The 24127-nt window shown below is 39.2% G+C and overlaps 1 protein-coding gene across 5 annotated transcripts; it reads right to left on the bottom strand.

Annotated features, from left to right (window-relative positions):
* Positions 1 to 1299: 1299 nt before the first annotated feature.
* Positions 1300 to 23923, bottom strand: IL1R1 (interleukin 1 receptor type 1). 5 transcript variants are annotated; one of them, XM_051806954.1, is made up of 14 exons: positions 23813 to 23923; positions 22339 to 22420; positions 20418 to 20667; positions 19318 to 19456; positions 17276 to 17510; positions 15531 to 15720; positions 14432 to 14606; positions 13165 to 13230; positions 11246 to 11366; positions 8212 to 8357; positions 6510 to 6653; positions 6060 to 6224; positions 3717 to 4623; positions 1300 to 1594 (listed from the first exon to the last, which is right to left on the bottom strand). In XM_051806954.1, the coding sequence occupies exons 4-13, from the start codon at positions 19376 to 19378 to the stop codon at positions 4247 to 4249; spliced, it is 1680 nt and encodes a 559-aa protein (XP_051662914.1). In that variant the 5' UTR covers positions 19379 to 19456; positions 20418 to 20667; positions 22339 to 22420; positions 23813 to 23923; the 3' UTR covers positions 1300 to 1594; positions 3717 to 4246. The 5 variants fall into 5 exon arrangements, with proteins under 5 accessions (XP_051662914.1, XP_051662912.1, XP_051662911.1 ...); XM_051806952.1 differs by having other exon boundaries at positions 19318 to 19459; positions 20422 to 20667; XM_051806951.1 differs by having other exon boundaries at positions 20422 to 20667.
* Positions 23924 to 24127: the final 204 nt, after the last annotated feature.

Raw genomic sequence — 24127 nt, 5'->3', positions numbered from 1 at the left:
TCCTCTTTCCTTTTTTATTATTATTATTATTTACCATTATTAATGTATTTTACTTTGTTTTCAATTATTAAATTGTTCTCACCTCAAAACTACAAGTTTTACTTTTGATTCTCCTCCCAATTTCAGTGGGGTTGGGGGGACAGAGAGGGGGGTTGAGCAAGTGACTACATGGTGCTTTAGTTCCAGCTAGGCTGAAAAATACAACACAGGAATAAGTGGGACCCTTGGGCCCTAAGGAGGGCAGTTAAGGTTTATTTCTGCCCTAGGGGCCCTGATATTTATAAACCATCAGTAAGAAGAGACCACCCGTTCTCTGCAAATACTAGACAAGACTTATAAAATGCCTTGTTAAAATCATCTCTGTAGTTTTAGAAAGGGGAAGTTTCCATTTCATTAGAACAAAATGAAACCAGAATTTAAAAAAAAGAGCAAGCACAAAACTACAGAAAAAAGTGTGTAGGTGATGAACAGTCTCTTTAAAGCTCTTGCAAGACAAACATCCAAACATGGAACACACACAAAACAAAAATTTAATACAGAAAACTTGCAAATTTTACATCATAAGCATCATAACCTTCCATTAAAATCTTATTTCTGAGTTCATTTTATGTGCAGAAATTAGACTGATTCTCTGGACGTCTGTTTTAGTGTCCTCCTGAAGTCACTGGCTTTCTTTTTTTTTCCCCAACCCACTTTCTGTCTCTTGCTTCATCCAGAGGCTTGGATTTGGTTAATTTGCTTCCCTTTAATTTCATTACCCAGAAGACATCCATGAATTACATTAGCTTTACTCACCTCACATGGAGATCTTCTTTATTCTCCTTACTGAATGGAAAGTTTTGCTTGCAATGGTTTTGAGGAGGATGGGACTAAGCTAATGTGTAAGACTTGAAAAGTTCACATGGGAGGGCTTTGTCACAGCACTGGCCACTTTCCTAATGTTCCTCTCACTCATTTCCTCCATTTGAGGTCTTCTGCATTTCCCCCCAGCTCTGGAGGAGCTGCAGCAGAAGACTGCTCACTGGGACACTGCTGGGAACCATGCTGGTCCCAGAGAGCGACACAGCACCTTGGAGCTGCTCTAGCTTCACCTTGCTGCAAGGAGAGCACGGGACAAACAGAGCCAAGCTCACAGCTCCTGTTTGCCCAGACAGGGCAAGGTGGTTACTGCTAATGTTGTGCCATGACCAGATAAAACCAATGGTTCAGCAGCCTGAATGAAGATTACTGCAGCAGTCCCAACTGCTGCTTGCTGTTTTTCTCAGCATGCTTCAGTGGAGGAATGAGAGGGGGAAAAAAACAACAGTGCCGTATGAAAAAACTTTGTAGTGCCTTTATTGAATTTAAAAATGCACCTTTCTTCAAAGTGCCTTTACATAACACACATGAAAACTTTAGCATCATTTGTGCAAGTATATCAAAAGGAACAAATATTTTTTAAAAACCAGTATTTTGGCTCAGTAAAATAACTTTCCTATCCCTAAAGGTAGGGATAACAAGTAGCAGTTTTCCATTCAATCTATTCCAGTCAGCAGAAGTAATTCAGGAGGCTTGAGGTTGCTGGAACTCTATTGGCTGGACTGCATACCGTGAGCTGTCAAGGTGGAAGCACAATGTCAGTATTACACCCTAGTTCTCAGAGCACAAATACCATACTGCCAGTGCCTGGTCTTCACATTTGATACAGGGATCTTCTTACAGAAGAGTTCTGTGACCAAACCATATGGCTTCAGTCCTATATAATTCTTCTATTGATGTGAACCATAACAATGAGCCTTGCTGAGATGGTTCTCAGTAACTTCAGATGGACCTTAAGGCTCTTTTACCCTACAACAGGCTGCCACTGAACACACAGCATATTTGAAAGCAGACTGTGTGCAACAGCTAAGTGAATGTGGTACTTCATGACTGGGACTGATTCTCCCTTGACACTTCTTTCATGACTAAAACAAGAACGAGAAGAGACTATAAGCCTTTGCATTGGTCTATACAGACATGGCACTTCAGCACCATGACAGTTTGAAATAGTCTGATGTTTCAAACGCACTTTTTTCCCCTCCTGTCCTGAAATGAAGAGATTTTTATTCTATTCTGGCCAAACACATACACAACTCAAAGCTCAGAAGGTACTGTCTGTAGAGTCAGAGTTTCAAGTCTCCAGCATACACTGAGGCAAGCAAAGCAATTTAGGTGGGAGAGGAATCCATTTCCACTGGTTTTGTCACTTAACAGGCAGAACACAAGGCAGTTTTGTTTGGTTGAGGATGGAGGCATAAGAAAAATACTTGAGCTGTGAAAGAAGAAAAAGCTAATACTGCAGTATCCAAATGAATAGATGACTGATGAAGGATGCAGAACATGGATTTTTTTCAGATGAACAAGTGGAGATACCAAAGGAAAAATTTCTGCCTAATACTGTATTAGCAACAACCTTCAAGGAGAGTTTGGAAAGTGATGGAGTTTGATATAACAGTAAGTTGCTTGTTTCAAGATAAGGGAACAGTATGGGAAAAGATAGGCTGGAGTTTAAATGGGAGGAGAGCAAAAAGTGCTGCAAGGGACACAGATAGGAATTCAGAGTTGCAAGCAGCAGTTAGAGGCAGTAACAGTAAAATCCTGAGGCTTCCATATACAACAAGATTTCATCGCTTAAAAAGGTAACTTTCAAGGACAGACTGAAAAGTACAGGCAATTTGGCTTTCATCTCCCGTTTCTATAAAATTCATAGCTATAAACATAGCATGAAAGAGGCCTGCTAATTAATTTTTTTAATCAATCAAGTCAATTCCCTGCCCTGAAAAAAGAACTGAACGTTGCAAACTATGTCACTGCCTACACACAAGTCAAACATAACTTCAGAGTTAACAGCTGTGGGATACCTAATATTGTAAAAAACCTTTAAAATGGAAGATAAAGGATTCAACATACACACTGAGTTTTAACAACTTCATTTCCCAAACAGCTGTTTGGAAAACTGTGACTGCAGCCTCCAATATACAGTCACCGCTGATTCTTTACATCATCAGGGCAGAGAGAAAGGACAAAAGCAAGCAGCTGCAGGGGATAACAAAAGGCATTTCTCTCTCTCTCTCTCTCTCTCTCACTTCAAGGAGTACTTGAGCAGCAATGCTATTTTAGCTCTGTTTTGTAAGAATATCTGGAGCTGAAAAGCATGGTCTCATCACACTTCTCTGACTGCACTCTGAAGCCTTTGGGAGCCAGGAACACACTAATCTGCGAGAACATTAACCCAAGGAAAAGGACAATTTCTGCCACGTTAGTCTGTTCAGCCAGCTTCAGCTTTCAGAGCTGACAAATGCTAGAGCCAGCCCTTTGGCCAGGAACAGGATGAAAGATCTGCTCTCCTTCAGCACCAGCAACCCACAAGAAATAGGAGCCCTGAAGCCCGTTGATGTGGTCCTTAAGGTAAGGCAGATGAAGTCAATCATCCTGTAGCCCCATGAGAGGCTCTTGTGTCATTAGCCAATTGTTCCACTTGGGTAAAAAAATACATTAAGCCACTAAATTGGAAAAAAAAAAGTCCAGTGGAGATTAATTTTTTGACTCAAAAAAGCATTATTAAGGTATTTTTCTGATGTCTATATGCGACAAGTGACTAAAAATGGCACTGTTCTTTAAAATGTAAAAAAAGACCAGAGAAGAGTATGCTTTTTTAGGTTCAACAGCACTCTGGGGGGGCTGGGATTGTCTCTTACCTTTTCTCTTGGACGATAGCACACTGAGGCAGTACCACGGGGGAATTTATCTTTCAGTAAACCGAACAAGGCAAATAACAAACTTGCAACAAAGAAAAGTTTTGTGTCATTAAAAAAAATGAAACAAATATTTACTGGCATCAACCATGCCCATTCCATAATATCATGATTATAATTAATATAATTCTCTTCATGTCCAGACTTTACTTGTAAAAAAACAAGTTTTCTGAGGATTTTTTGATAGTTTCTTTGCCTTCTATTTTCAACAATATGAGAATTCCACCAAATCACAGTGCAATTCTTGGAAAAGTACTCGTGTGTTTCCTACATGTGCTACTGATGATATTTCAAGTTGTTCTGTTGATCCAGCCAGAAGAAAAAAAGATTCACATCTGTAGATAAAGCTGTAGTACCTTCACTTAAGAAAATCTGGATAAGATTGCACAAAACAGATGCGTGTGACTTTCAGTCAGTCCATCACCAACTATGTGAACTGAATCGGTCATTAAGTGTCATTTCCCTTTTGTTACTTAAGGTGAATTCAAGTCTTTTGGTAACAAATGCAATCCTGACAAAGATTCACTTTTTCTGGACGGCATGTGGTAGCGCACTTTCTTCCAGAATCTGGTACCTGCTGAGTGAGACCTTTCTGAGAAGTCCCCTTTCCATCGGATAGCCCCATGCTTTTGCTTAATATATTTGATGGATTCCGGCATGATCGCATAATCTTGTATTTTTTCAAGTTCAATGAGAATTACTTTAATGCCATCTTGGATAAGAGCATTATACATGGCTAGCTGCTTTTCAGACACATCTTCTAGAATGCTATAACAGGAGGGCTCTGGTACTAAAACAATTATCACTCTTCTACTTTGACGGATTTTTTCATCAGCAACACTGATCACAGCTGTAAAAAAAAAAAAAAAAGGTTGTGCAAAAACAAGATTGTATGTTTCTACGTTATGTTACCAACATTTTGCAGCTGGCTCATTCATTGTTTGATATTTAAGCCAACACACTTTACATCACAAATAGGGACAGGATACGAGCATGCAAGCAGTTACCTTGGGTTAGCCAACCCTAGAGATTTGGTCAATGCAACAATGTGACCCCATCAGACTGCATGTCTATTTTCCTGTTTTGCATAAACAAAGGAGAGCTGCCAACTATCTGCTACGTATCTTGCTAATGCCATTTTATTGCCATCATAGGTACAAATGCAAAAAACCAAGTTCCAGAACCACAGGACCTTTTACCTTAAACAGCCTGTTCTGATATGCTCATCTGCTTTTGTTAGATGTAAGTAGAAGAGAAAGAAAAGAATCCTCCCGTCAATGTCATGCCAGTCAATTAAGTCTCAAACAGTAAGATATGGTAAATACCACACAAAAGCCACATGGCTCAACCCTGAGAACAGATTATTGCATTTTTTCAAGCTGGAAAAATTAAGCAGCACTTTAAATTCTACTTCTCAGGGAACCCTTCTTCCTCAAACCACTACCAAAATCCTGCAAATATAAAAAAAAAAAAAAAAAAAAAAAAAAGAGTATCCACGGGCCACCTCATGTAAGTAGGTTCATACACAACTGTTTTTTAAATAAAAAACTTCTGGTTTTGGCCTACTCTTCAAATTTATTCAGTCTCAGTATTATCTTTTTAAAGTCATAAGACCCGAAGGATTCAGAAGCCTTTAATCATTTCACCTCACGGAAGCAGTCAGTGGGACAGGCTTTGTAGTTTTCAGTCTCGGATACTAAATTTGATGCGCACATACACACCGAGGATTTTTAATCCACAAGGATTTTTTAAGTCTTGTAAGGAAGGGAAGGCTTTCTAAGAACTTTTACAAGGGACAAATAGTCTTTGATACAGCTGATCATTCCTGGTAACTTGGTGTAATTTTGGTTTTTTCCATCTGCACTGTCTAAGCATCCATTATATCCTTTATTGCATCCTGCTCGTTTGACAGCAAATCTTAGAGCAAATAAAAATGAAACAACAGACATCATCCTTTTAAATGGCACCTCAAAGCAATAGGCTTTTTTCACACTGCTCATGAGACCTACTTTTCCAGGTTTCCTGCCATTAGTCATCATTCACAATCAAAATTTCAACTCCTATTCCCCTCAACATTGTTCCATGTCTAAATGTCTAGGCTGAGATAAAGAGAGGTTGTGGAAGCACCTGGTTGCTGTATCTCTCATTCTCCATCAAAGTGAGTAAGGGAATCATAGTTCATCTGATGGTGAGAGATATTTAGAATCCCACCTGATTGCCTGTTTCTAAATTGTATTTGCAGGTCAACAAGAAAACTCAAGTCTAGTTTGTCTTCAGATAGCTTACCTTCTCCTGGTAAATCATCCCTCCCAAATATGAAGAGGTTATATCCACACTGTCTTTCCAAGACCTCTGGAAGTATTTTCAGAGCAAAAATATCTGATGAGTACAAGCAGCTCTCTCTGTTCTTTGGATACAGAACATAAGCATCATAGATCTTCTCATCTGAAACTAAGGAATGAGCAATAGGACATATAAAGATGAATTCTAAAGATACAAAAGCAAGCAAGCAAACAAACGGACAAACAAAAATCTCTAAACTCTGGGGCTTTTTGCCCCACTTGAATCATTGTTTATCATGCTTTTGTTATCTGAACTAATTCTAAACATCTTAAAAACATATTATCCTTTCAAAATTTCCAAGGAAGACCAATCACACTCCATGAAGTTAACTCACTGCTATGCAAAGGAAGATGGAAGCTCAATACAACAGTCAGCATTGTTACACAAACATACCTTTTTTACCCAGGAAAGGATGGCAGGAGTCCCGATACCAAAGCACAATATCAATTTTGAAGATCTTGTAGATAAAGAGAGTAAAACATACTAAAAATACCAAGGAAACTCCTCCTCCAATTAAGTAACCCTGAATGTTTTGTGCTGCAGTAAAGTGGAATAAAAGAAAACAAATAAAGTACAGTTATAAACTAGAATCAGGGAAGACAAGAAATGGGCAAAACTGTTTAGTCTTTAAAATATTTTAAAAAAAAAAGAAGGAATGAATGAATAGGTGAATCTTTTTCACATGTGCTTTCTGCAAATACTCTTATTTGACAAGCCTACTTTTATCTTTCAGAGAAAAAATACCTTATCAATGTGACGAAAAGAGGCTACTTTTCACCAAACACCAAAATAAACACCAAAATAAACTACTGATGCATATCCCAGCACAGTAGTAGAGTGAGAATTCTTGTACAAAATTTTATCTGTCAGAAAGCAAGGAAGTCAGAGGTGGGAAGGTGTTTTCCTGACCATGCTATTCTCCCCAGACCAACTAGTCAACTCTAGCCTCTTCAGTGACCTGTCATTGACCCTTCTTATTTACTGTTCTCATACAAACACCCTCCACAAAATGCATTTTTTAGTTAATGCATACTAAGGAGTTTCTGAGTTTAAATCCTACCCTGATAATCTTTATGAAGAAATTGTAGTTATGTAGTAAGTTAGAGCTCAGATCCACTTTCAGTCAATGATTTATTTACAATGCAGCCAGTTAGAGGTTAGCTTGGGAGGAACATTTGTCAGGGGATTGGCTCACAGTTGACAAAGTCAAATCAAAACAAGCTCACCAGAAGCCCTTCTGCAGCTAAATTTAAAAAAAAAATGTACTTAGAACATCTGATTTGCTTGTCTGTATCTGTATCTGTTTTGAAATAAAAAGAATTCATTTCTTCAGCCTTGCATTTAAGTTTTCAAAGCTCACTTTATCTTTCAGTTCATCTACTAAAACCAAAAATTTATGCTTGCTAGGAATAAGTCAAACTTATCCTAGTCTCTGAGCACCAGACCGGGGTCTCCAAGTGGCAGGATGCTCTCAATCTACATGCATAAGCCTATCTAGAAAGTGGTTAACACAGCACATGTATCAGTCAGTAACGAAAAGTCCATAACCTTTCCAAGCAATCTATTCCATTTCTTTATTACTACCATTGTTACATTGTTTTTCCTACCATACAGATTCTTTTTCTTTCTCCTAGCAATCTCACCCCATTATTTGTTATGGTATAATAGAACAACCAGGTCCACATACACACTCATGTTCTTTTGACAGTCTGTTCCATACTAAGCTATGTCTTCTACCCAGCTCTTTTAAAGAAGTGACCGTTTCCACTGCTCTTCTAGACACACAATATCCTCTGATCCACGTGCTTCTTTAGGTACAAGTATGTCAAATGAAGCAAAGTATTCCACCAAAGTCTCCTACTTGCTTCAAATAAATTGGAGTCTTTAATTATTGTTTTCTAAAGTACTGAATGTGAGAGGATAAAGCAAATCAAAGTGCTATTTTATTTTGCTAAGAATATGGCAAAAAATTCACAAAAGGTACTGAGCTGCACTGCCCCCTTTATCACACAGCTTTAGCTCTAAGTAGGGTGTTGTCAAACCAACTGAGAAGTAAGTATACTGGTCACCATTTTATTAAGAAGAGATCTCTTACCTGGGCGTTCCAATTTGATGTAGGCTGTAAATTGCTGAGAACCATATATGAAGTGACAGAAAAATTTGTGAGCGTAATCCTTTGTTTTCACTTTTGAAATGTTAAATTTTGTTCCAGATACTGCAAGTCCATGAGGCAACCCCTCTCTGTCATTAAAAAGGGGTAAAAAAGAAACATCTGTATGGAAACCGACTATCTGTACTTAATATGGGACAGATTCATCTATCCACTAACACAAGAACATTCGTTTTTTTAACTTTATAAACCTCAGAAGCCAGTGAAGCACAGTAAGCAGACTTCTTTAACAAACAGCTTCATGAATAGAAAAGATCTTGGGTTCTTGGTTGGTTTGGGGTTTTTGGGGTTTTGTTTTGGTTTTTTTTTTGCTAAGTTGGACAGAGTGCACCACTAGCAGTTTTGCAGGTGATACAAAACTCAAAGGGATAATGATAGAAGAGCTGCCATCTTGTGGAACCTTGAGGCTGAAGAAATGGGCTGACAGGACACCTCATGAAGTTCAAAGTAAAATGCAAATCCTGCATCTGAGGAGGGATAACCAGACCCCAGGCATCCTGGACTGCACTAAGAAAAACACTGCCAGCAGGTTAAGGGAAACGATCCTTCCCCTCTGTTCCTTATTGGTGAGGTCACACCTGGAGCCAGTGGGGCCAGTTCTGGGCTCCCTGGTACAAGATGTATGGATTTGCTGGAGCAAGTGCAAGGAAGTGAAAATGTTAAGAAATTGGAGTATCTGTCATATGAGAGAGCAGAGACTGCTCAGCCTAGAAAAGAAAAGGCTCATGGGCAAGGGGTGGATCTCATCAATGTGCATAAATACTCAGTGGGAGGGAGGAGTGGATAAGAGGGAGCCAGGCTCCTTTCAGTAGTGCCCACTGACAGGACAAGAGGCAATGAGCACAAATTGAAACACTTTTCCATATCAAATTCCATCTGAACACTTTTTTACTATCAGGATAGTCAAGCACGGGAACAGGTTTCCCAGAGCTGTGAACTCTCCACCTGTGGAGATATTCAAAATCAACTGGACACGTCCCTGAGCACCCTGTTCCATCTGGCCCTGCCCAGGCAAGGGAGTTGGACTAGACAATCTCAACAGGTCCCTTCTAACCTGAGTGATTCCGTGAATGAAAGACTATATAAACCAGTAATACCTAGTAATAAAAGTGACAAGAGAAAAATCACCCTCTAGGATTTTTTACACAGATGATGAAGCAGAGACCTTTCTAAGCACTTTAACAGACTCCCAAAGCCCACACTGCTCACAGTCAATGGTGACAACCACCTAGGAAAATTGTGATGAACAAAATTCACCCTTGTGTGAAATGACAACAAACATGGCAATAATACCTTTATGTCTGACAGCCATTGTCACAAAAAGCTTGGAGACACAGTATGATATCCTGTTAAAACCATCCTGCTCTAAGATAGATTAACAAGAATAAGGTGAGAGAGGCCGCAATGGGAAGGTACATACAAACTGGCATTCCACTCTACATATCAAAGTAATACTATTACCTGATGTACTCAAGGAAGAGAACTCATTTTGCAGGACACCGTGAAGAAACAGTTTTTATTACATAAATAATTGCCAGCAAATTCTGTCATGGGATGCCAATACAAACGTCATCATTTTGCAACACGTTTGGATTTGTTCGAGTCAGTTTTAACTTTCATCCCAGCACAGGAGCTACCTCCTAGGTGTAAGCCTCAAGTCTATTTTGTTGGCCATGGCTACGGTGTAGGTTGTTACAGAGAATGCTTCACAAATTTAACTGCTGAGGAACTGCTACTATTTTATGAAATAAAACATTAATGTTGCAATTAATTTTTCTGATATTGGATAACTTGCTTTGAACTTGCACAGGATGTATTTTGCACATCTCCATCTCTGGCATGGGAAAATTATCTGGCGGGGTAGTGATTAGAAATGGAGATCACTTCCAAGCAAGCCACAAATCTTAAGAGAGAAGTGCTTTAACTTAAATATATTAAATGCTTTCCAGGAAGATGTGTTTAAGAGCAGAATAAGGTTTCAGAAGAAGCTGAAGATACTACCACTATAAACAGTTACACACAGCTACACTGGTGAAGATAAGAAATTTCATGTCCTGAAGAATAATGGACTTAGTTGTGCCTTAGAGACCATAAGCTGGGGCCTTGGCATTTATAGACAAACAAGAAGTATACAGATCTATAACGAAAGCAGTAATTCCCCCTTAAAGAACCTGAGGACAAAGTAGAGGCCAGATACAGATGAATGAAGTAGGTAATTTTAAAAGCAGTCTGCTGCCTAACTCTCTAGCCATAATCTGCACTGGTGACAGCACTTGGTGGAGAAGACAATGCTTCTCCATGAATGTGAACTAGTCAGCTGAGATTTTTTTTCTTCTTCGCACTAGATTTTAAGGGTTATGTTTAATAGCAGTGATTGATACAATGAGAAAGAAAAGAGTACATCCACATTTTGTTACAGCATAGACCAGCTACTGAGTGAAAAGTCCTGCTCTCCCTAAAGAATTGCTGCTTTTACCAGCTTAATTATATTCTCCTGAACATAAAAAATCCAAATCTAAATGTCCTGCAACAAGAGCTTCTGCTTTGTGTTCTTGAGGATTAGCAAATGTGTCTGTACTCAGAAAAGAACCGACTTCACAAATAAAACTAGGTTTGGTGATTTTTTTTTGTTTTGGAACAATCTATCCTTTCCATATTAAGGATAAAGGGCTTTAATCTATTATCAAAAAAAATCACCTAAGAACAAATGCATAAGCAAGTATTACAAAATTATATTTCACAACAGGATTATAAAAATCTACATATGATTGCTTCATTACATTTGTATCAAATACATCAGTATTTATAATTAAATGTCAATGTCATTTTTTAAAAACCAAGCAAAAAGAATATACCGTGTTTGATGCAGACTTCTAATCAGTCTTTCAATGACTACTGACATTTGACTGGAGGTCAGCTTTGCAAATGCACTTATAATTCCATGTATAAGGATACTTACTCATAAAACTGTTCCCTGTAGGTTTTATCAAAGATATCAACATCCTCATCATTAACTTGCCAGAATGGAATTAAGCCATTTATGCCACTTGATATATTACATTCCATAACTACATGAGAGCCTACAAAAAAACATTTAAACATAGGAACTGAAGGTCTTGTAACAGAAGCAGGATCAAGTGATTAAGGAACAGTCGGGAACAGGAGGGATATAAAAAAAATAAATACCTTAAGAAAAATCAGAGTCCTAAAACTCATCCATTTGTAATCCAAGTTTGGGTGCCTACGACCTGGATATAAATCCCACCCTAAATGCAGGTGTCTAAATGTTCACATCTACATGTAAGCTAGATGTCTAAGCTAGTAACACAGTTCAGCTCTGCTGAAGTCCACGCACTGAAGTCGATACCTTAACTGAATGGTTCTCCCGACTCCACCGAAAGATCTCCAGGGCTCAAATCAGTTGCATGTACACACTGTGGCAACATCCAAGGTATCTATATGGAGTTGTCAGACAGGACTCTAGATCTTAAAGAAATCTGCACTGCTAGAGTAGCCAGACTGCTCAAAACAGCACTCCATGTGTAGGCAACTGAGTTGAGCCCCCGTTGATAACGGCACGGGGTAAGGACGCTAGATCATATGCAGATACCCACGTGCAGACAACTACACCCTGGAGCTGAACCCCATTCTTAGGGACCATGCGTATCTTTACTCCACATCAGAGTCTTTTGGCCAGCACTGTCCACTGGGATGGTTTCTGAATATTGTCACATTCTACTCCCAGAGCAAGCTCACCTGTCACTCAGGTCCTTTGCCACCAAGAGTCCAGATCTTACAGAATGCCTCATATTACACAAATCAAGTTGCAAAACATATTTGTTTCCAATGTACCTCAGAGAGCTCCACGTACAGGAAGGTAAGCAGCTTTCTTGGATTCCTTTCCTTCTGTATTTTACCCACAGAAGTTATGATTTGATAGGAGAAGGTGGGCTGTCTCAGTTCACCTATGTAAAGATCTTAGTGTTTCATTTCCTAGAACCGCATCAGATCTAGATGCTTCTACCAAGGAATAATCTCTAACAAAAGTATGGAATAAACCTTTACCTTACGTGCAAAGCAGTTACTTGAACAAGAGTTTGCACAGGAATCAGAGATGTTCCCCAATCTCTTCCCTCCTGTCCTTCCACCATGATAATGAATTTTTCTAAAGATGTGGTTTAGTGTGTTGCACAGTTCTTCAAAAGGAAAAAAAACCCTCAAATGTATGTTCCATGCTCTCCATTTCCATGCATTCATAAATTTACTGTTAAGTTTCTGCACAACCTTCTCCTGCCATTTCTCATTCAAAAATCATACAGCTGTTTCCATGTTCATGCAGGTGTTTAAATATTCTGCACTACAGTCAGACATCTAATAAAGATTTTTTTTTTTTCTTCCAGTAACCCATTAAAGGTACTGGACAGAGAATATTACTTTTGAATGGCTATGCCTTTTTAAAACAAACAAACCAACCAATTTCCTTAAATTCCTGTAAAGTGTCTCACCTAGTCCCCATGTAACAGGGGGGCAATATTTCCACAGATACTGAATATACATCAAGATAGGGACACTGAGAAGTGGTAGAAAGGACAGATGACAATAACAATAAATAAATAAATAAATAAATTAACAGATAAATAAATTCATCCCGCACAACACTGCTGGTCAAGATACTCCAATCTTAGGCACATAGTTATTTCCCCCTACAAACTACTTGTGGGAATCATGTTCTATCATCTCTCATCTGTCTTCCAGATATCCTCAATCCACATGTTAATCTCCCAGTCTTGCTGAAGTCCATGGAACTGTTCACAGGTTATTTCACAAAGACCAGGAGCTTTGTTTTACTTAATAACCTCTTAAATAGTCAGTACTTACCAAGTTCTACTTCAATTGTATTGTTCTTCGGATAAATAAACTCTGGTTTTATCTGTGGTGGTTTTTCTAATCAAAACAAAGAAAAATCAAAAACTTCAGGCAGGAAGAGTTCCACAACTTACTTCAACTGACAGTTTTACAGTGGTTTTGGTTTTATTGTTTGGTACTATTGTAGTGTCATACTTACTACCAGTTTCAAATTTGCAACAGAAATATCTCATAAGACATTTGCTGTGCTCTCTCCAAATTATTCTCTTTTAGTTCCCAAGTTAACAAAAGGCTTTAGCTTACCTTAAAAATACTTAAAAAATAAATTCTCAAATTTACTTTTATATCAACTCCCAGTAAAACAACCAGAAAAAGACAAAACCAAAAAATGCAATTAACTTTTTCAGAGAGATGGATAAGGAAGAGAAAGAGGGATTGTATAAATGACCTCCTAGATAAGGTGAATATTTATTTAAGTAAAAGTTTAAATAAACACATGCTTAAACTGGGCTGGAATTGTATTGTTCTGCATCATGTTTAGACTGGCCGCTAACAACCCACTGTTCTTATATCATCTGCCTGAGTCAGAATTTTGATTCAATCTAAAAAGATGTACATGCTCTTTCCAGCCAACTATTCTGATAGGACTACTACCATGTTACTAGTCAGGTCACCAGCAATACTGCTCACAAAGACACAATTACAATGAACACAGCAATAAATGACACTACTGGGAGAGTGAGACAGCCAGTTCCACATCCTGTGTGCAGGAAAGCACAACTAAGTGGCAACAGTAAGCCAATCCTTTCTACAGCAAGATTTAACTTTATAGTATTTATGCAGCTTGTCACATCTCCTTTCCCATCAACCGAGATTCTAGTGAACTCTGTAAGCAAGTTCACCAGCAGGGCTGCAAGAAGGTGGTTTGCTCTGATAGACTCAGAAAAAAAATACTCTATTTTAAAATGTATTTAATTTAGTGGTCCATTATTTGTTTCAGCAAAAACAATGCCCTCACACCCCAGTAACCACTCCCTTCCTCTAATTCTCATTCCTAAGCCCGCAGTACTCATTTCCCCATGACAATTCTTCCCCAAAAGCAATCCTTAAGGATAGCAACGTCCTTCACTGTATTTTAATTTTATATTCAGGAATAAATTAATTAAAGAAGATTTGCAACTCTGATTTCACAGAGTTGAAAGGTAATATGCCAGGTATCTTATGCCTGCATACAAATATTTACAGCAGAGCCAAAAAGAGACTAACCTCATGCACTCACCTTTAACTTCCAGACTTATGGTTCTTGAAACATTATATTGTTTTCCCATGTAGGTGTACACCATATGGCACGTGTAGTTTCCTCTATCTTGCACGGTTACATTACGAATCAAGACAGCATTTTCACCCTCTGCCAAAAGAAGTCGCTTGTCTTCAAGAAATCCAGACTTACACTCCTAAATACATCAAAAGTACTTGTGACTTAAGGGAACTAAAAACCTGACAATTGAATAAGTTACTGAACTCTACTGATTATTAAAATACTTGCCAAATACTGACTTTTTTGAAAGCCATTATGTGGGTTCTTATTCAAGCACCACTACACTCTAACATGAAGCCTGATGACATCTTGCTCCATTTGCACTTTTTAAAAAATCCCTGCAGCCAATCCTTTCAGTTTTCAAATGCTGTGCTTTAGTTCACTGCCTCCATTAATAGCATGGCAGTTATCCATCTCAGGTGTAATAGAAGTTATGCATGTAGCAGAGTTTATGAGAATACATGCCTGCATCCCTGCTTCACTGTGATGCAGTGCCTTGTGTTGTCTGGGTTTCTGTGGCAATGTGAATACAGCGAAAAACTTCCTTCTCTTCCTTGACCTACAAGCAGTGGAGAAACCCTTCATCTCAAAAGATGTATAGGTGCAGCACCGAGGTTATTTTACATATATGGCCCATGTAGCTGCTTTAATACCAGCATCAGAATTAAGAGTTGAACTACTTCATAATTTTACCTTAACACAGACAAAATACGTGTTTCTAAGCTTGCACAGTCTACAGAGTATTTTCATAGAACCAAAGCAAGCAGCATAAGAATACCACAGCATAGTCAACAGATAGGACATGCTTAATATTCTGAGAAACAGAAATAATTATCCAAAGCCTTGTATTTACAGAAACATACAAGTTTTAAAACTTATTATCTACATAAAATAATCAAATGAACCAGATTTTCACAAAACTTATTCACACTCATGCCTTGCTCAAACTGTACAGAAAAGAAACCTTCCCTTCCAAAAGCAGCTTTTCCCAGGTACTCCACAAGACATTTTAAATAATACATGTTGTATCTTGTATATATGAAATACACATGCAAAATACCTTATACCAATGTACTTCAGGCTGATTATTGTCTTCAGCTTTAAATTGTTCCAGATCAGGACATATAATCTTTCCAGTATTTGTGCTCATCACTTTTTGTTCAAACTTCATTTTTCCATTAAAACACAAGCCATTATCATTCTTAAAAACTGTTAAATTTATAGTTTTTTTGTTAGAGTGGTTAAGGCTCCTGTAAACAGAACAGCAGACAAGTCAGGTCATTAACAGAAAGGTTCCTGCTTTCCAGCAAGTCAAGCAGTTTACAGACAGGACTTCAGCATCTTCACTGGCCTTGCCTCTAACACCCCTGCTGTATCCTCCTAGCTCATAAATACCATCCTCAGCCCCTCACCCCCATTCCAGATCAAGAGATGGGAATAAGCTCTGGTTTTGTGTTGTGAGCAGAGGTGGGGTCTGCTCTGGAAGCACCAGAGGGGATGTGAGGACTTCTCAGAACTCCAGTTAAGGTTTAAGTGACTGATGCACAAAATGCTGCCTACAGTTAACACAACTGAACATTAGCAAGTTTTGTGTCCTGCTGACATTATGCAAGCCAGGGATGTGAGGTGGCCACAGGAACACATTTCATAGCTCAAGCAACTAGAAGCATAGCAGGAAAGACTAAGTTAAAATTATATAACTGGGTAGCTTTGAGAGGATTACATGTCTTCTGACTTCCAATTTCAGCTTCATTTGTCAGCTCTGGAGAAGGAACGTGCAAAGGCCCACGACATGGGAAGTTTCTGCTGATCACTGTTACTACACTCACAACCCAAACCCCTCCAGGATAACTGGTGTACTGTATGCACACCACTACACATAACTACACACTACTAAAACAAATTCTGGGCCACCTGAAAAGCCTGTATTGGCTGTTCTCAGTGTGTTGTGGCAAGACCATGAGGAAAGGAACAGTTTCTGTCTGTCTTCCCAAAATTAATTTCCTGTTCAGCACACAGTGAAAAGATCTGACAACCTGAAGTAGTTAAGCCCAGTGCACTAATCTGAGCTGTAGATATAGCAAGAGCTTTAAAGTACCAAAAAAAGCTAGATAAAGATTCTTTTCAAAGAATCTATTCCCTTTATTTCTTCTCTGTGCACTCAGATTGTTTGAGTAGTATTACTGACACATCATTTTCACTGTCTCTAAAGCTGTCCAGCACATTGCTTTGCAAATCAAGAGCATTCTCATTTTTGACCAGTAACAATTGGTAATATTTTAAAATAAATCATAAGAAAGCTTTTCTGCCTTTTAATTTGTAAATTTCTAATAAGATTCGCAAAAAGTTGCTAAGCTCTCCAGAAAATCTGTGTAGTGATACTGCATAAAATGCAGAGTTTCCTCCTCTTAGATCCTTCTTCCATTTAGCCATGTTCTATGAAGAAAACAAAATGTTCTTCTGATCTGTCAGTATCAAACAGCAATTTGAACACAGGAAAAGTTGAAGCAGTGAAGATGTTTTCCTGTGACCTTATGCTTCATCCAAAACAAACAAGCAATCCTCACATTGTTAGTGAGATTGCTTCAAGATAAAGAGTCTTCTGTATGAACCACTTTTGCAATGGTAAATAGGTGGAAGAGAAAGGCATCATGCAGAAGTATAAAGCATGGTCAAAATAGTGCTTTTTAACTGTTTAAGCATTCTACCTAAAACAAAAAAAGTTTTGTATGCTCAAGTTCCACAAATACATTATCAAACTTGCAAGCATTAGTAACCCAGTTGTTTCCATCCTTCCTTCCTTACCTTACACCGCATTCATAAAGTCCAGAATCTTCCAGCATTGCAGGAATAAACCAAAGCAAGCCCTCTCGCTGGTGGATCCTGGCATTTGTCTCTGTAGTTACTGGTGTAGCACTAGCATTTTTATACCACGTCAGATTGTAATTAGAGTGAAGCACTGGCAGTGTAATAATGGGGCAAGTAATAGCAGTAGGCTCTCCAACAAGCACGAAGTAATCACAAAGAACACATTCCTCTACTAAAAAAAGATAAAAATTATCAATGCTTTTAATCTATACACTTATATGTTTTAAAAGTATCAATATCCATTCCAAGTGACACAGAATTAGAAAATAAACTTTCTGTAAAAATTTACCATTAAAACATCACAAGGCTATTATTTTTTGTTTGTTGAGCACCTCCTGGTTGAAGACATAAACACACATTTTACAAGCTTATGCCACAACTTCCCTCTGTTAAGGTATTCGGTAACAAGCACATGCAAGTCCAATACCCTCAGCACAAACCAGAGTATTAGATCCATGGGATTCACCAGGCAACTCCAAGCTTCCCAACTCACCTGTCATGTCCTTGTTATTTGAGCATGTTAGTACTTTTGCAGAATTTCCAGATTCTTAGTGTGAATACTACCTATGTAAAGCATAGTGCAAACAGTAGCAGAGTAGAGCTCCTGACACTACTCTGGCCATTATGACTGTGGGGCCAAAAACAAAACGGGGGTTAAAAAAACAGGTGTTTCTTAACCTGAAGCCAAAGACAGTATGGAATGATATCAAGACCTCAACACATCCAAGAAGACTGTAAACCAATACGTTACAATACAAAAAAAATCTGGAAAGGCACAGTATTTAGATTAAGAAGTCTTGACTATAACGTATTGTTTCCTTACTATATTTGCACCTTTATCCAGCATGCCCATTATTCTGAACATCATATAAAAGATCAGCATAAACAGAATTTTTATAATTATGTCTGTGTAACAAGTTGACATGGCACAATAATGCAGCCTAGCAAGCATTTCTTTAAACATCAGCCAAAAAATATCAGAGAAAGTAGGACAGATACTGCAAAAAGTTATCAAGAACCCAAATCTGCAAGCAAAAATTTACTGGAGAATACCATTTTAACACAGGGCTAGCCACTGGGCTATGAAGTAGATTGTAAAACTTTCTAACTTCTGCATACATTTGCCCAGAGAAGCAGATGCCTCATCCTTGGAAGTATTCAAGGCCAGGTTGGATGGGGCTTTGAGCAAACTGGTGTAGTGAAAGGTGTCTCTGCCCATGGCAGGGGGGTTGAACTGGATGATCTTTAAGGACCCTTCCAACCCAAACCATTCTGTGATTCTGTATGCAACACGGAATTCCTATGAAACTGCAAAACATCTGGCTGAACTGATTTTAAAAATCTGTCGAATGACTGTATAAATACAAAGTCAACAGATTCCATTTCAAAATAAAAAAAGTCTTCAGTAATCCTTTCAGTATCACTATCTTACTACCACCTAATTTAAAGATTTCCAAGTAGGTCTCTCTGTAGCTTAAACTAATTCAGAGACATTAATATTAAACTGCTTATGCCAAGAGGAGCAAGACAAGCAGCATTAATTTATGTAGTTGTGAACTTTACTGAAAAAATAGGCCTATCTTAAAAATATTACTAATTAATTGTAAAGGAAACTCAGCCCAGTACTGCTTTCAGGACTAGAGATAAAGCATGTTTCTTAAGGCATTCAACAGCTAACAAAGTCAAGGAAGCCAATCATTTTGGACTTTCTTCACAAGAAACAGGGAGAGGCTAATCAAAGCCTAAGTACCCCAAGTTTATGTGGCTAGATTTAAAAACTTATGTCTATTTGTCCATGCCATCCCTCATGCAATTTCAACCCCAGAAGAGGCACTCAGTTATTTTTAATACGCTGAAGCAAAAACAAACCCCAGATCCACTACTTGCTCTTGATATCTCTTTCCTACTAAATATACACAACTTATCTCTTGCAGATTTTCTTTTTTAAAATAGTAATTTCAACGAAGTATGTAACCTACCAGCACTGAACAGAGGTATCAGTAGAATGAGATGACCAATGAGCAAAACTACAGGTGTCATATTTTGCTGCAAAACAGAAGATTTTCAAATGCTGGGTTAAGACTGTTCAAGCTGCACTGTTCTCTGCACCCTGCATTACTTAAAAAAAAAAAAAAAAAATCAGAAGAAGCATTAGTCATCTTGCAGAGGGAAAAAATGGATTTGGTAAGCTGCTCAGTCTTCAGTTTTCTACTACAACTTTTCCTGAACTAGAACTATTCTACTGGAATAATTCTTGCATAAAATATAATTATCTTTTGCCAGCATAGTTAACTAAAAAATCCCCACACAACCCTGAAGCACAGAAGAATTATGCTAGCATAGTGATTTCAGCTATACCACATAATTTAAAAACCAAGTTTGATTGTCTTTCCACATGCTTACAAGTGACACAATCAGAGAGATGTACAAGGTTTCATTCTTTGAACTGTTTTTGTATGACTGAGGCATCACTGCTTTTAAGAGCAGATAACCTACAATTCTTTAAAAGCACACTAACTTTAGTGTGACCTGGCACTTAAAGTGGCATCTAAAGTCGAATGTGTAGAAACCGCAGCTAATATGAATTGCTGTGGTCAGACACAAAAGAAAAGTGTCCATAATTGTAGTTTCACTTCACACCTCAGGTCTTGTTTTCAGTTTTCTCCAACTAAGACATGATTAAACAGACACACACTGCCCTCATGGCCTGCAAGTGGCTTCTCTGAAACCTCTAAACCTTAACCAAGTCCTACTCCCCTCTCAGATGCACCTGCATTTTTTTGGCAAGGTGTCATTAGAGATCTCCCCAAACCTTCTACTGTCAGCCAGCTGGGAAACACTTAAATCCTTTTTCTTCTGACAGCTCCTTGTAAGTTAAGGTCTGCATTTAGCTGTCGTGTCTTTCCTCAGCTTCTGACTATTTTGTGTGTTGCTGCTTCTCACTCTAAAGCAAATTGGTTTCGATTGAAGCAGTCCATTGCAAAACATTCATTGCAAAGGTCCTAGTTAATATTGCTTTCTACCCAGGTAGAAATGGCAGGAAGAAAAGAAGATATTCCCTGAAAAAGTCAGCCTTGACTTACTTTTATATCCAATGTAGTTCAGTGACAAATAAGCCACACCAGCTCCTTCTTCTGAAACATTTCACATGTAGAAGCGTTGGGGTAGTAGGGAGGGACACACAAAGCAGAGTTCAACACTTTAACATATTCTTTTGGACAGTTTATCTGACAAAGCCCTCATACCACGGACTTTATTCAGTTGCCTTATATGTGCTTTTCCTGTGACTTGCCAATGAGCAGATCGTCATTCTTGAAGTTTCAGTTTATCTGTAAAAAGCAGAGAAGGGGGGAAAAGGAGTTTACAAAACCCATCATTTGGACAGCAGCATACACATCCAAAACCAAATTTTCTACAGACATCCAAAATATAAAAGCAAGAGCATCACTCTCCCTACACTAGAGAGATGACTTAATAGAGTAACAACAAAACTTGCAGTAGAGATCGACCAAGAATTCTAGCAAAGATCTTTGGACAATGAAGTTTCTGTCAAAAACAACATAATATTACACAGGTGGCAAGCAACTTCATAAGACTAATTTAACCACTAAAAGGAAACAAAGAATACTTAAACATTGGGCAAGATAATAACAACTAAGCAATCCAACAAGTTAAGCTTTACATTTTGCACTCATTATTTGCCTCCAGTACCAAGAGCAGATGTCTTTCCAATACTGTATGCTAAAGCACAGCTTTTATTGAAGCAGTAAAGCTAAAACTTCTATAAAGACAGGAAGAAGCCTCTAACTTTGCAGTTACAATGCCTCACAGTATGCAGAGCATATTTATCCTGGTCAGTAAGGTTTCAAGTGACCACACAAGGGTTCTACATTTTTTCTTAAACGAAATACAAAGAGAAACACTACCCAAAATCCACAAATGTGAAACAACAAACTTTGCTTAGAAAGCAGATGTTTGATCACATACTCAACAACTTTAGCCTGGTAGTGCCTCCTATCCCAGTCTCAGCACTATGAAATGTCCCCAGGATACAACGACAGAAGCTCAAAAATTCCATGTATAGAGAATTCCAGTTTCACTGATGACACATAGTCTGGAAAACTGTTTTCAGTTCAAAGCTTAATGGCCTCGAAGGAAAAATGCACATGAAATCTTTTAAGAAATAAAGGGGAAAAAAGCCAACAACAAACAAAATCCCACACCACTTATAAAGTTTGTGGCTGAAGTTACCAAAAACAGTTAAAGCATGACAGCAAAGCATGTTAAATTTCTAACAGACTTGTTTCAAGTCTACCACTTTCCTGAGATCACAAATTTCCTGTCTAACATACTCAACATATAAACAGAATGCAGTTGATCATTTTACAGGGGCATGCACAAACACCGTGTCACACAACATGATGCACAAGCACTCTCAAGAAGCTCACAGAATCTATAACTGACTGTGATCAATTATAAATATCACAGTTATCAGACCAGTCAAGTTGGTTGTCCACTGGGGTATTCTGACACTGACATGATGGCCAGTAAATTTGGACCTCAAATGTCTCCCTTCCTAACAAGTTGCAGAACTACAGAAAAGTTGTACCTTTAAGGAAAACCCATTATCCAGGGCATTATGTTGAAGCTACATCAAAACACAGTCAAACAATGTTCACAAAGAAGCCTGCAACAGTTCAGTCTTTGCAAGCTAAATTCCAGTTCAGCCTTGAGATAAGTACTAACTATTCTAAATCTGAATTTGAAGAAAGTGTATTTCTTCAAATTCAGGTACTGCCCCAACTTTCACCAATGAACAGGAGGAAGGAAACAAAAATACTATCTGTAGCTGTACATAACTGGCCACTACTGGTTGACCCTAGTACAGTGAAGTGCTACCTATCCATCTTCTTCCACGTCAAACTGGAGGCAATGACAGTATCCAAACCACCTTGAAAGAAGCAGATCTTATCAATATTCAAATAAATTAAAAACAGTACCTTCTTTCAGTATCAAGTGGAAGGAGTTAATTTCACAGTCTGCTCTTCGAAGACTTTTCTATGTCATTTCAACTCCTGATACCTGTCATTGTAAAGTAATAAGAATTTTAATGTCACCCATTTTTTATTTAAATCCAAAGTAAGTGATTCATTTTCCATTATCATTTCAAAGTACTGTTAAGAAGCATTTAAAAGGACCTGAATGGCTCATGCAGGTAAAACTGTATGTATCAAAAATAGTGATGCAAAGTGTTAACAAAAAAAAAGTATTATTCTTAGAGGGAGAGAGGAAATCAGTAATATTTTTTACCAAAAAAAAAAAAGTAACATGTATTTCTCATTTAAGGATTAATTTAAAACATGTGAATTAAAATATCTCAATTAAAGATTCTGCATTCTAAAATAACTTTTGTTCATGACCTTTTAGCCTGTTTTTTGAGGATCCAAGCACATACAAATCATCCAAGTCAAATGAGAGCACGATGCTGAATTTCTCAAGAAGAAAAACAAAACACATCCAGCAGCTTGCTTGAGTCCCTGAAGAAACTCTCCAAACTTAAGAGCTGCTGCTGGAAACAAACCAGAACCTTGATTCAGCTTAGTAGTTTTTAATGGATAGCTCACTCCTACCAAGCTATGGCTGTCCAGGCTGCTGCCAAGAGATATCTAGGAAGCGGCCAGAACAGGTCTGGGATTGTTGGAGCAGCAGCTCCTTGCTGGGTTTGATACAAGTATTTCTGCAGGCATCACCCAAAACCTTGCTCTTGTCATATGAACAGTTAAAAAAAGGAGCCTTTCCTGGTCATCCTTATGCAATAAATAAATACAGAAATAGTTTCTGCCACGTTTACTAGGTCAAGAAGATTTACGCCAAACATTATCCCGCTTCCTGTTACAAGTACTTTAAAAAATGTGGCAGCGTTAGCACTCCTACAGCCTTTATTTATACACTGCACTCGTACCTGGGCTTGTACAATTAGACTCACAACGAGGGAGCAGACACAAAGGCAAAATAAAAAAGTTACTTCTAAGGACGCTATTTAGTGCCGTGAAAGGTGGGACAGCAGCAGCCACAAATAGAGGTTGGGAGACTGTGTCAACACACCTCGCAGCAACACGCACGGCCTCAAAACACGGCTAAAAGTAACACAAACCCAGGGGCTGGGGTTGGTTTTTTTGGAAGCCATCAGCCACTGCAGCCTAAACCTGCCGAGGAGCCGCTCCCCGCTGCCCGCGGACCCCCGACCGCCCTGGGGGCGCCGGCCCGGGGGGACCCTCCCGCCGCCGCCAGCTCCCCACGGTGCCAAAGGACGGCAAATGGGCCACGGCGCGACGGGACACGCGGGGAAAGGAAAGCCCAGCCGCCTCCGGGCCCCGCCGCAGCCCACACCCCGCCGCCCTCCCCGTCACGCCGAAGCCGAGCCTCGGCAGGGAGCGAGGCGCTGCCCCCACAGCGCCCACCGCCCCTCCTCACCTCCGGCTGCTCCCCGCGTCCAGCCGGCCGCCCCGGTCCGCTCCACATAGCGGGCGGGCGGGCTGGAAGCACACCCCGCCTCGCATGGGGAGCCGGGGCTGCCGCCTCGCCCCGCCCCGAGGCCGCCCCCGGCCCGCCTCGCCTCCCGCACCGCCCGCTGCCCGAGCCGGCGTGGGGCTGGGAGTCCGGGCATCGCCGCTGAACCCCGGGGATGTGAAGCACCGGGCACAGGGCGAGCTGGGTCCTCATGATAGCCCCCTTTTCCCCGGCATCAACCCACATCCTTTAGCTCTCAAGCCTGGATTTAGTTCCCCT

The sequence above is a fragment of the Manacus candei genome, unplaced genomic scaffold (assembly GCF_025592945.1).
Source record: "Manacus candei isolate 608988 ecotype Guabito, Panama unplaced genomic scaffold, ASM2559294v1 h1tg000069l, whole genome shotgun sequence".
NCBI classification, from domain to species: domain Eukaryota; kingdom Metazoa; phylum Chordata; class Aves; order Passeriformes; family Pipridae; genus Manacus; species Manacus candei.
Note: the sequence above shows the minus strand (reverse complement) of the source record. Positions and strands in the feature narration are given on the sequence as shown.

Coding starts and splice junctions, on each gene's coding strand:
- IL1R1 (XM_051806954.1), bottom strand. CDS start 19,378: ATGACACCTGTAGTTTTGCTCATTGGTCATCTCATTCTACTGATACCT. Junction 14,607..15,530: donor CTGAAGTACATTGGTATAAG/GTATTTTGCATG, acceptor TGATGTATTTAG/GAGTGTAAGTCTGGATTTCT. Junction 4,624..6,059: donor GGATGATTTACCAGGAGAAG/GTAAGCTATCTG, acceptor TTTTTTTTACAG/CTGTGATCAGTGTTGCTGAT.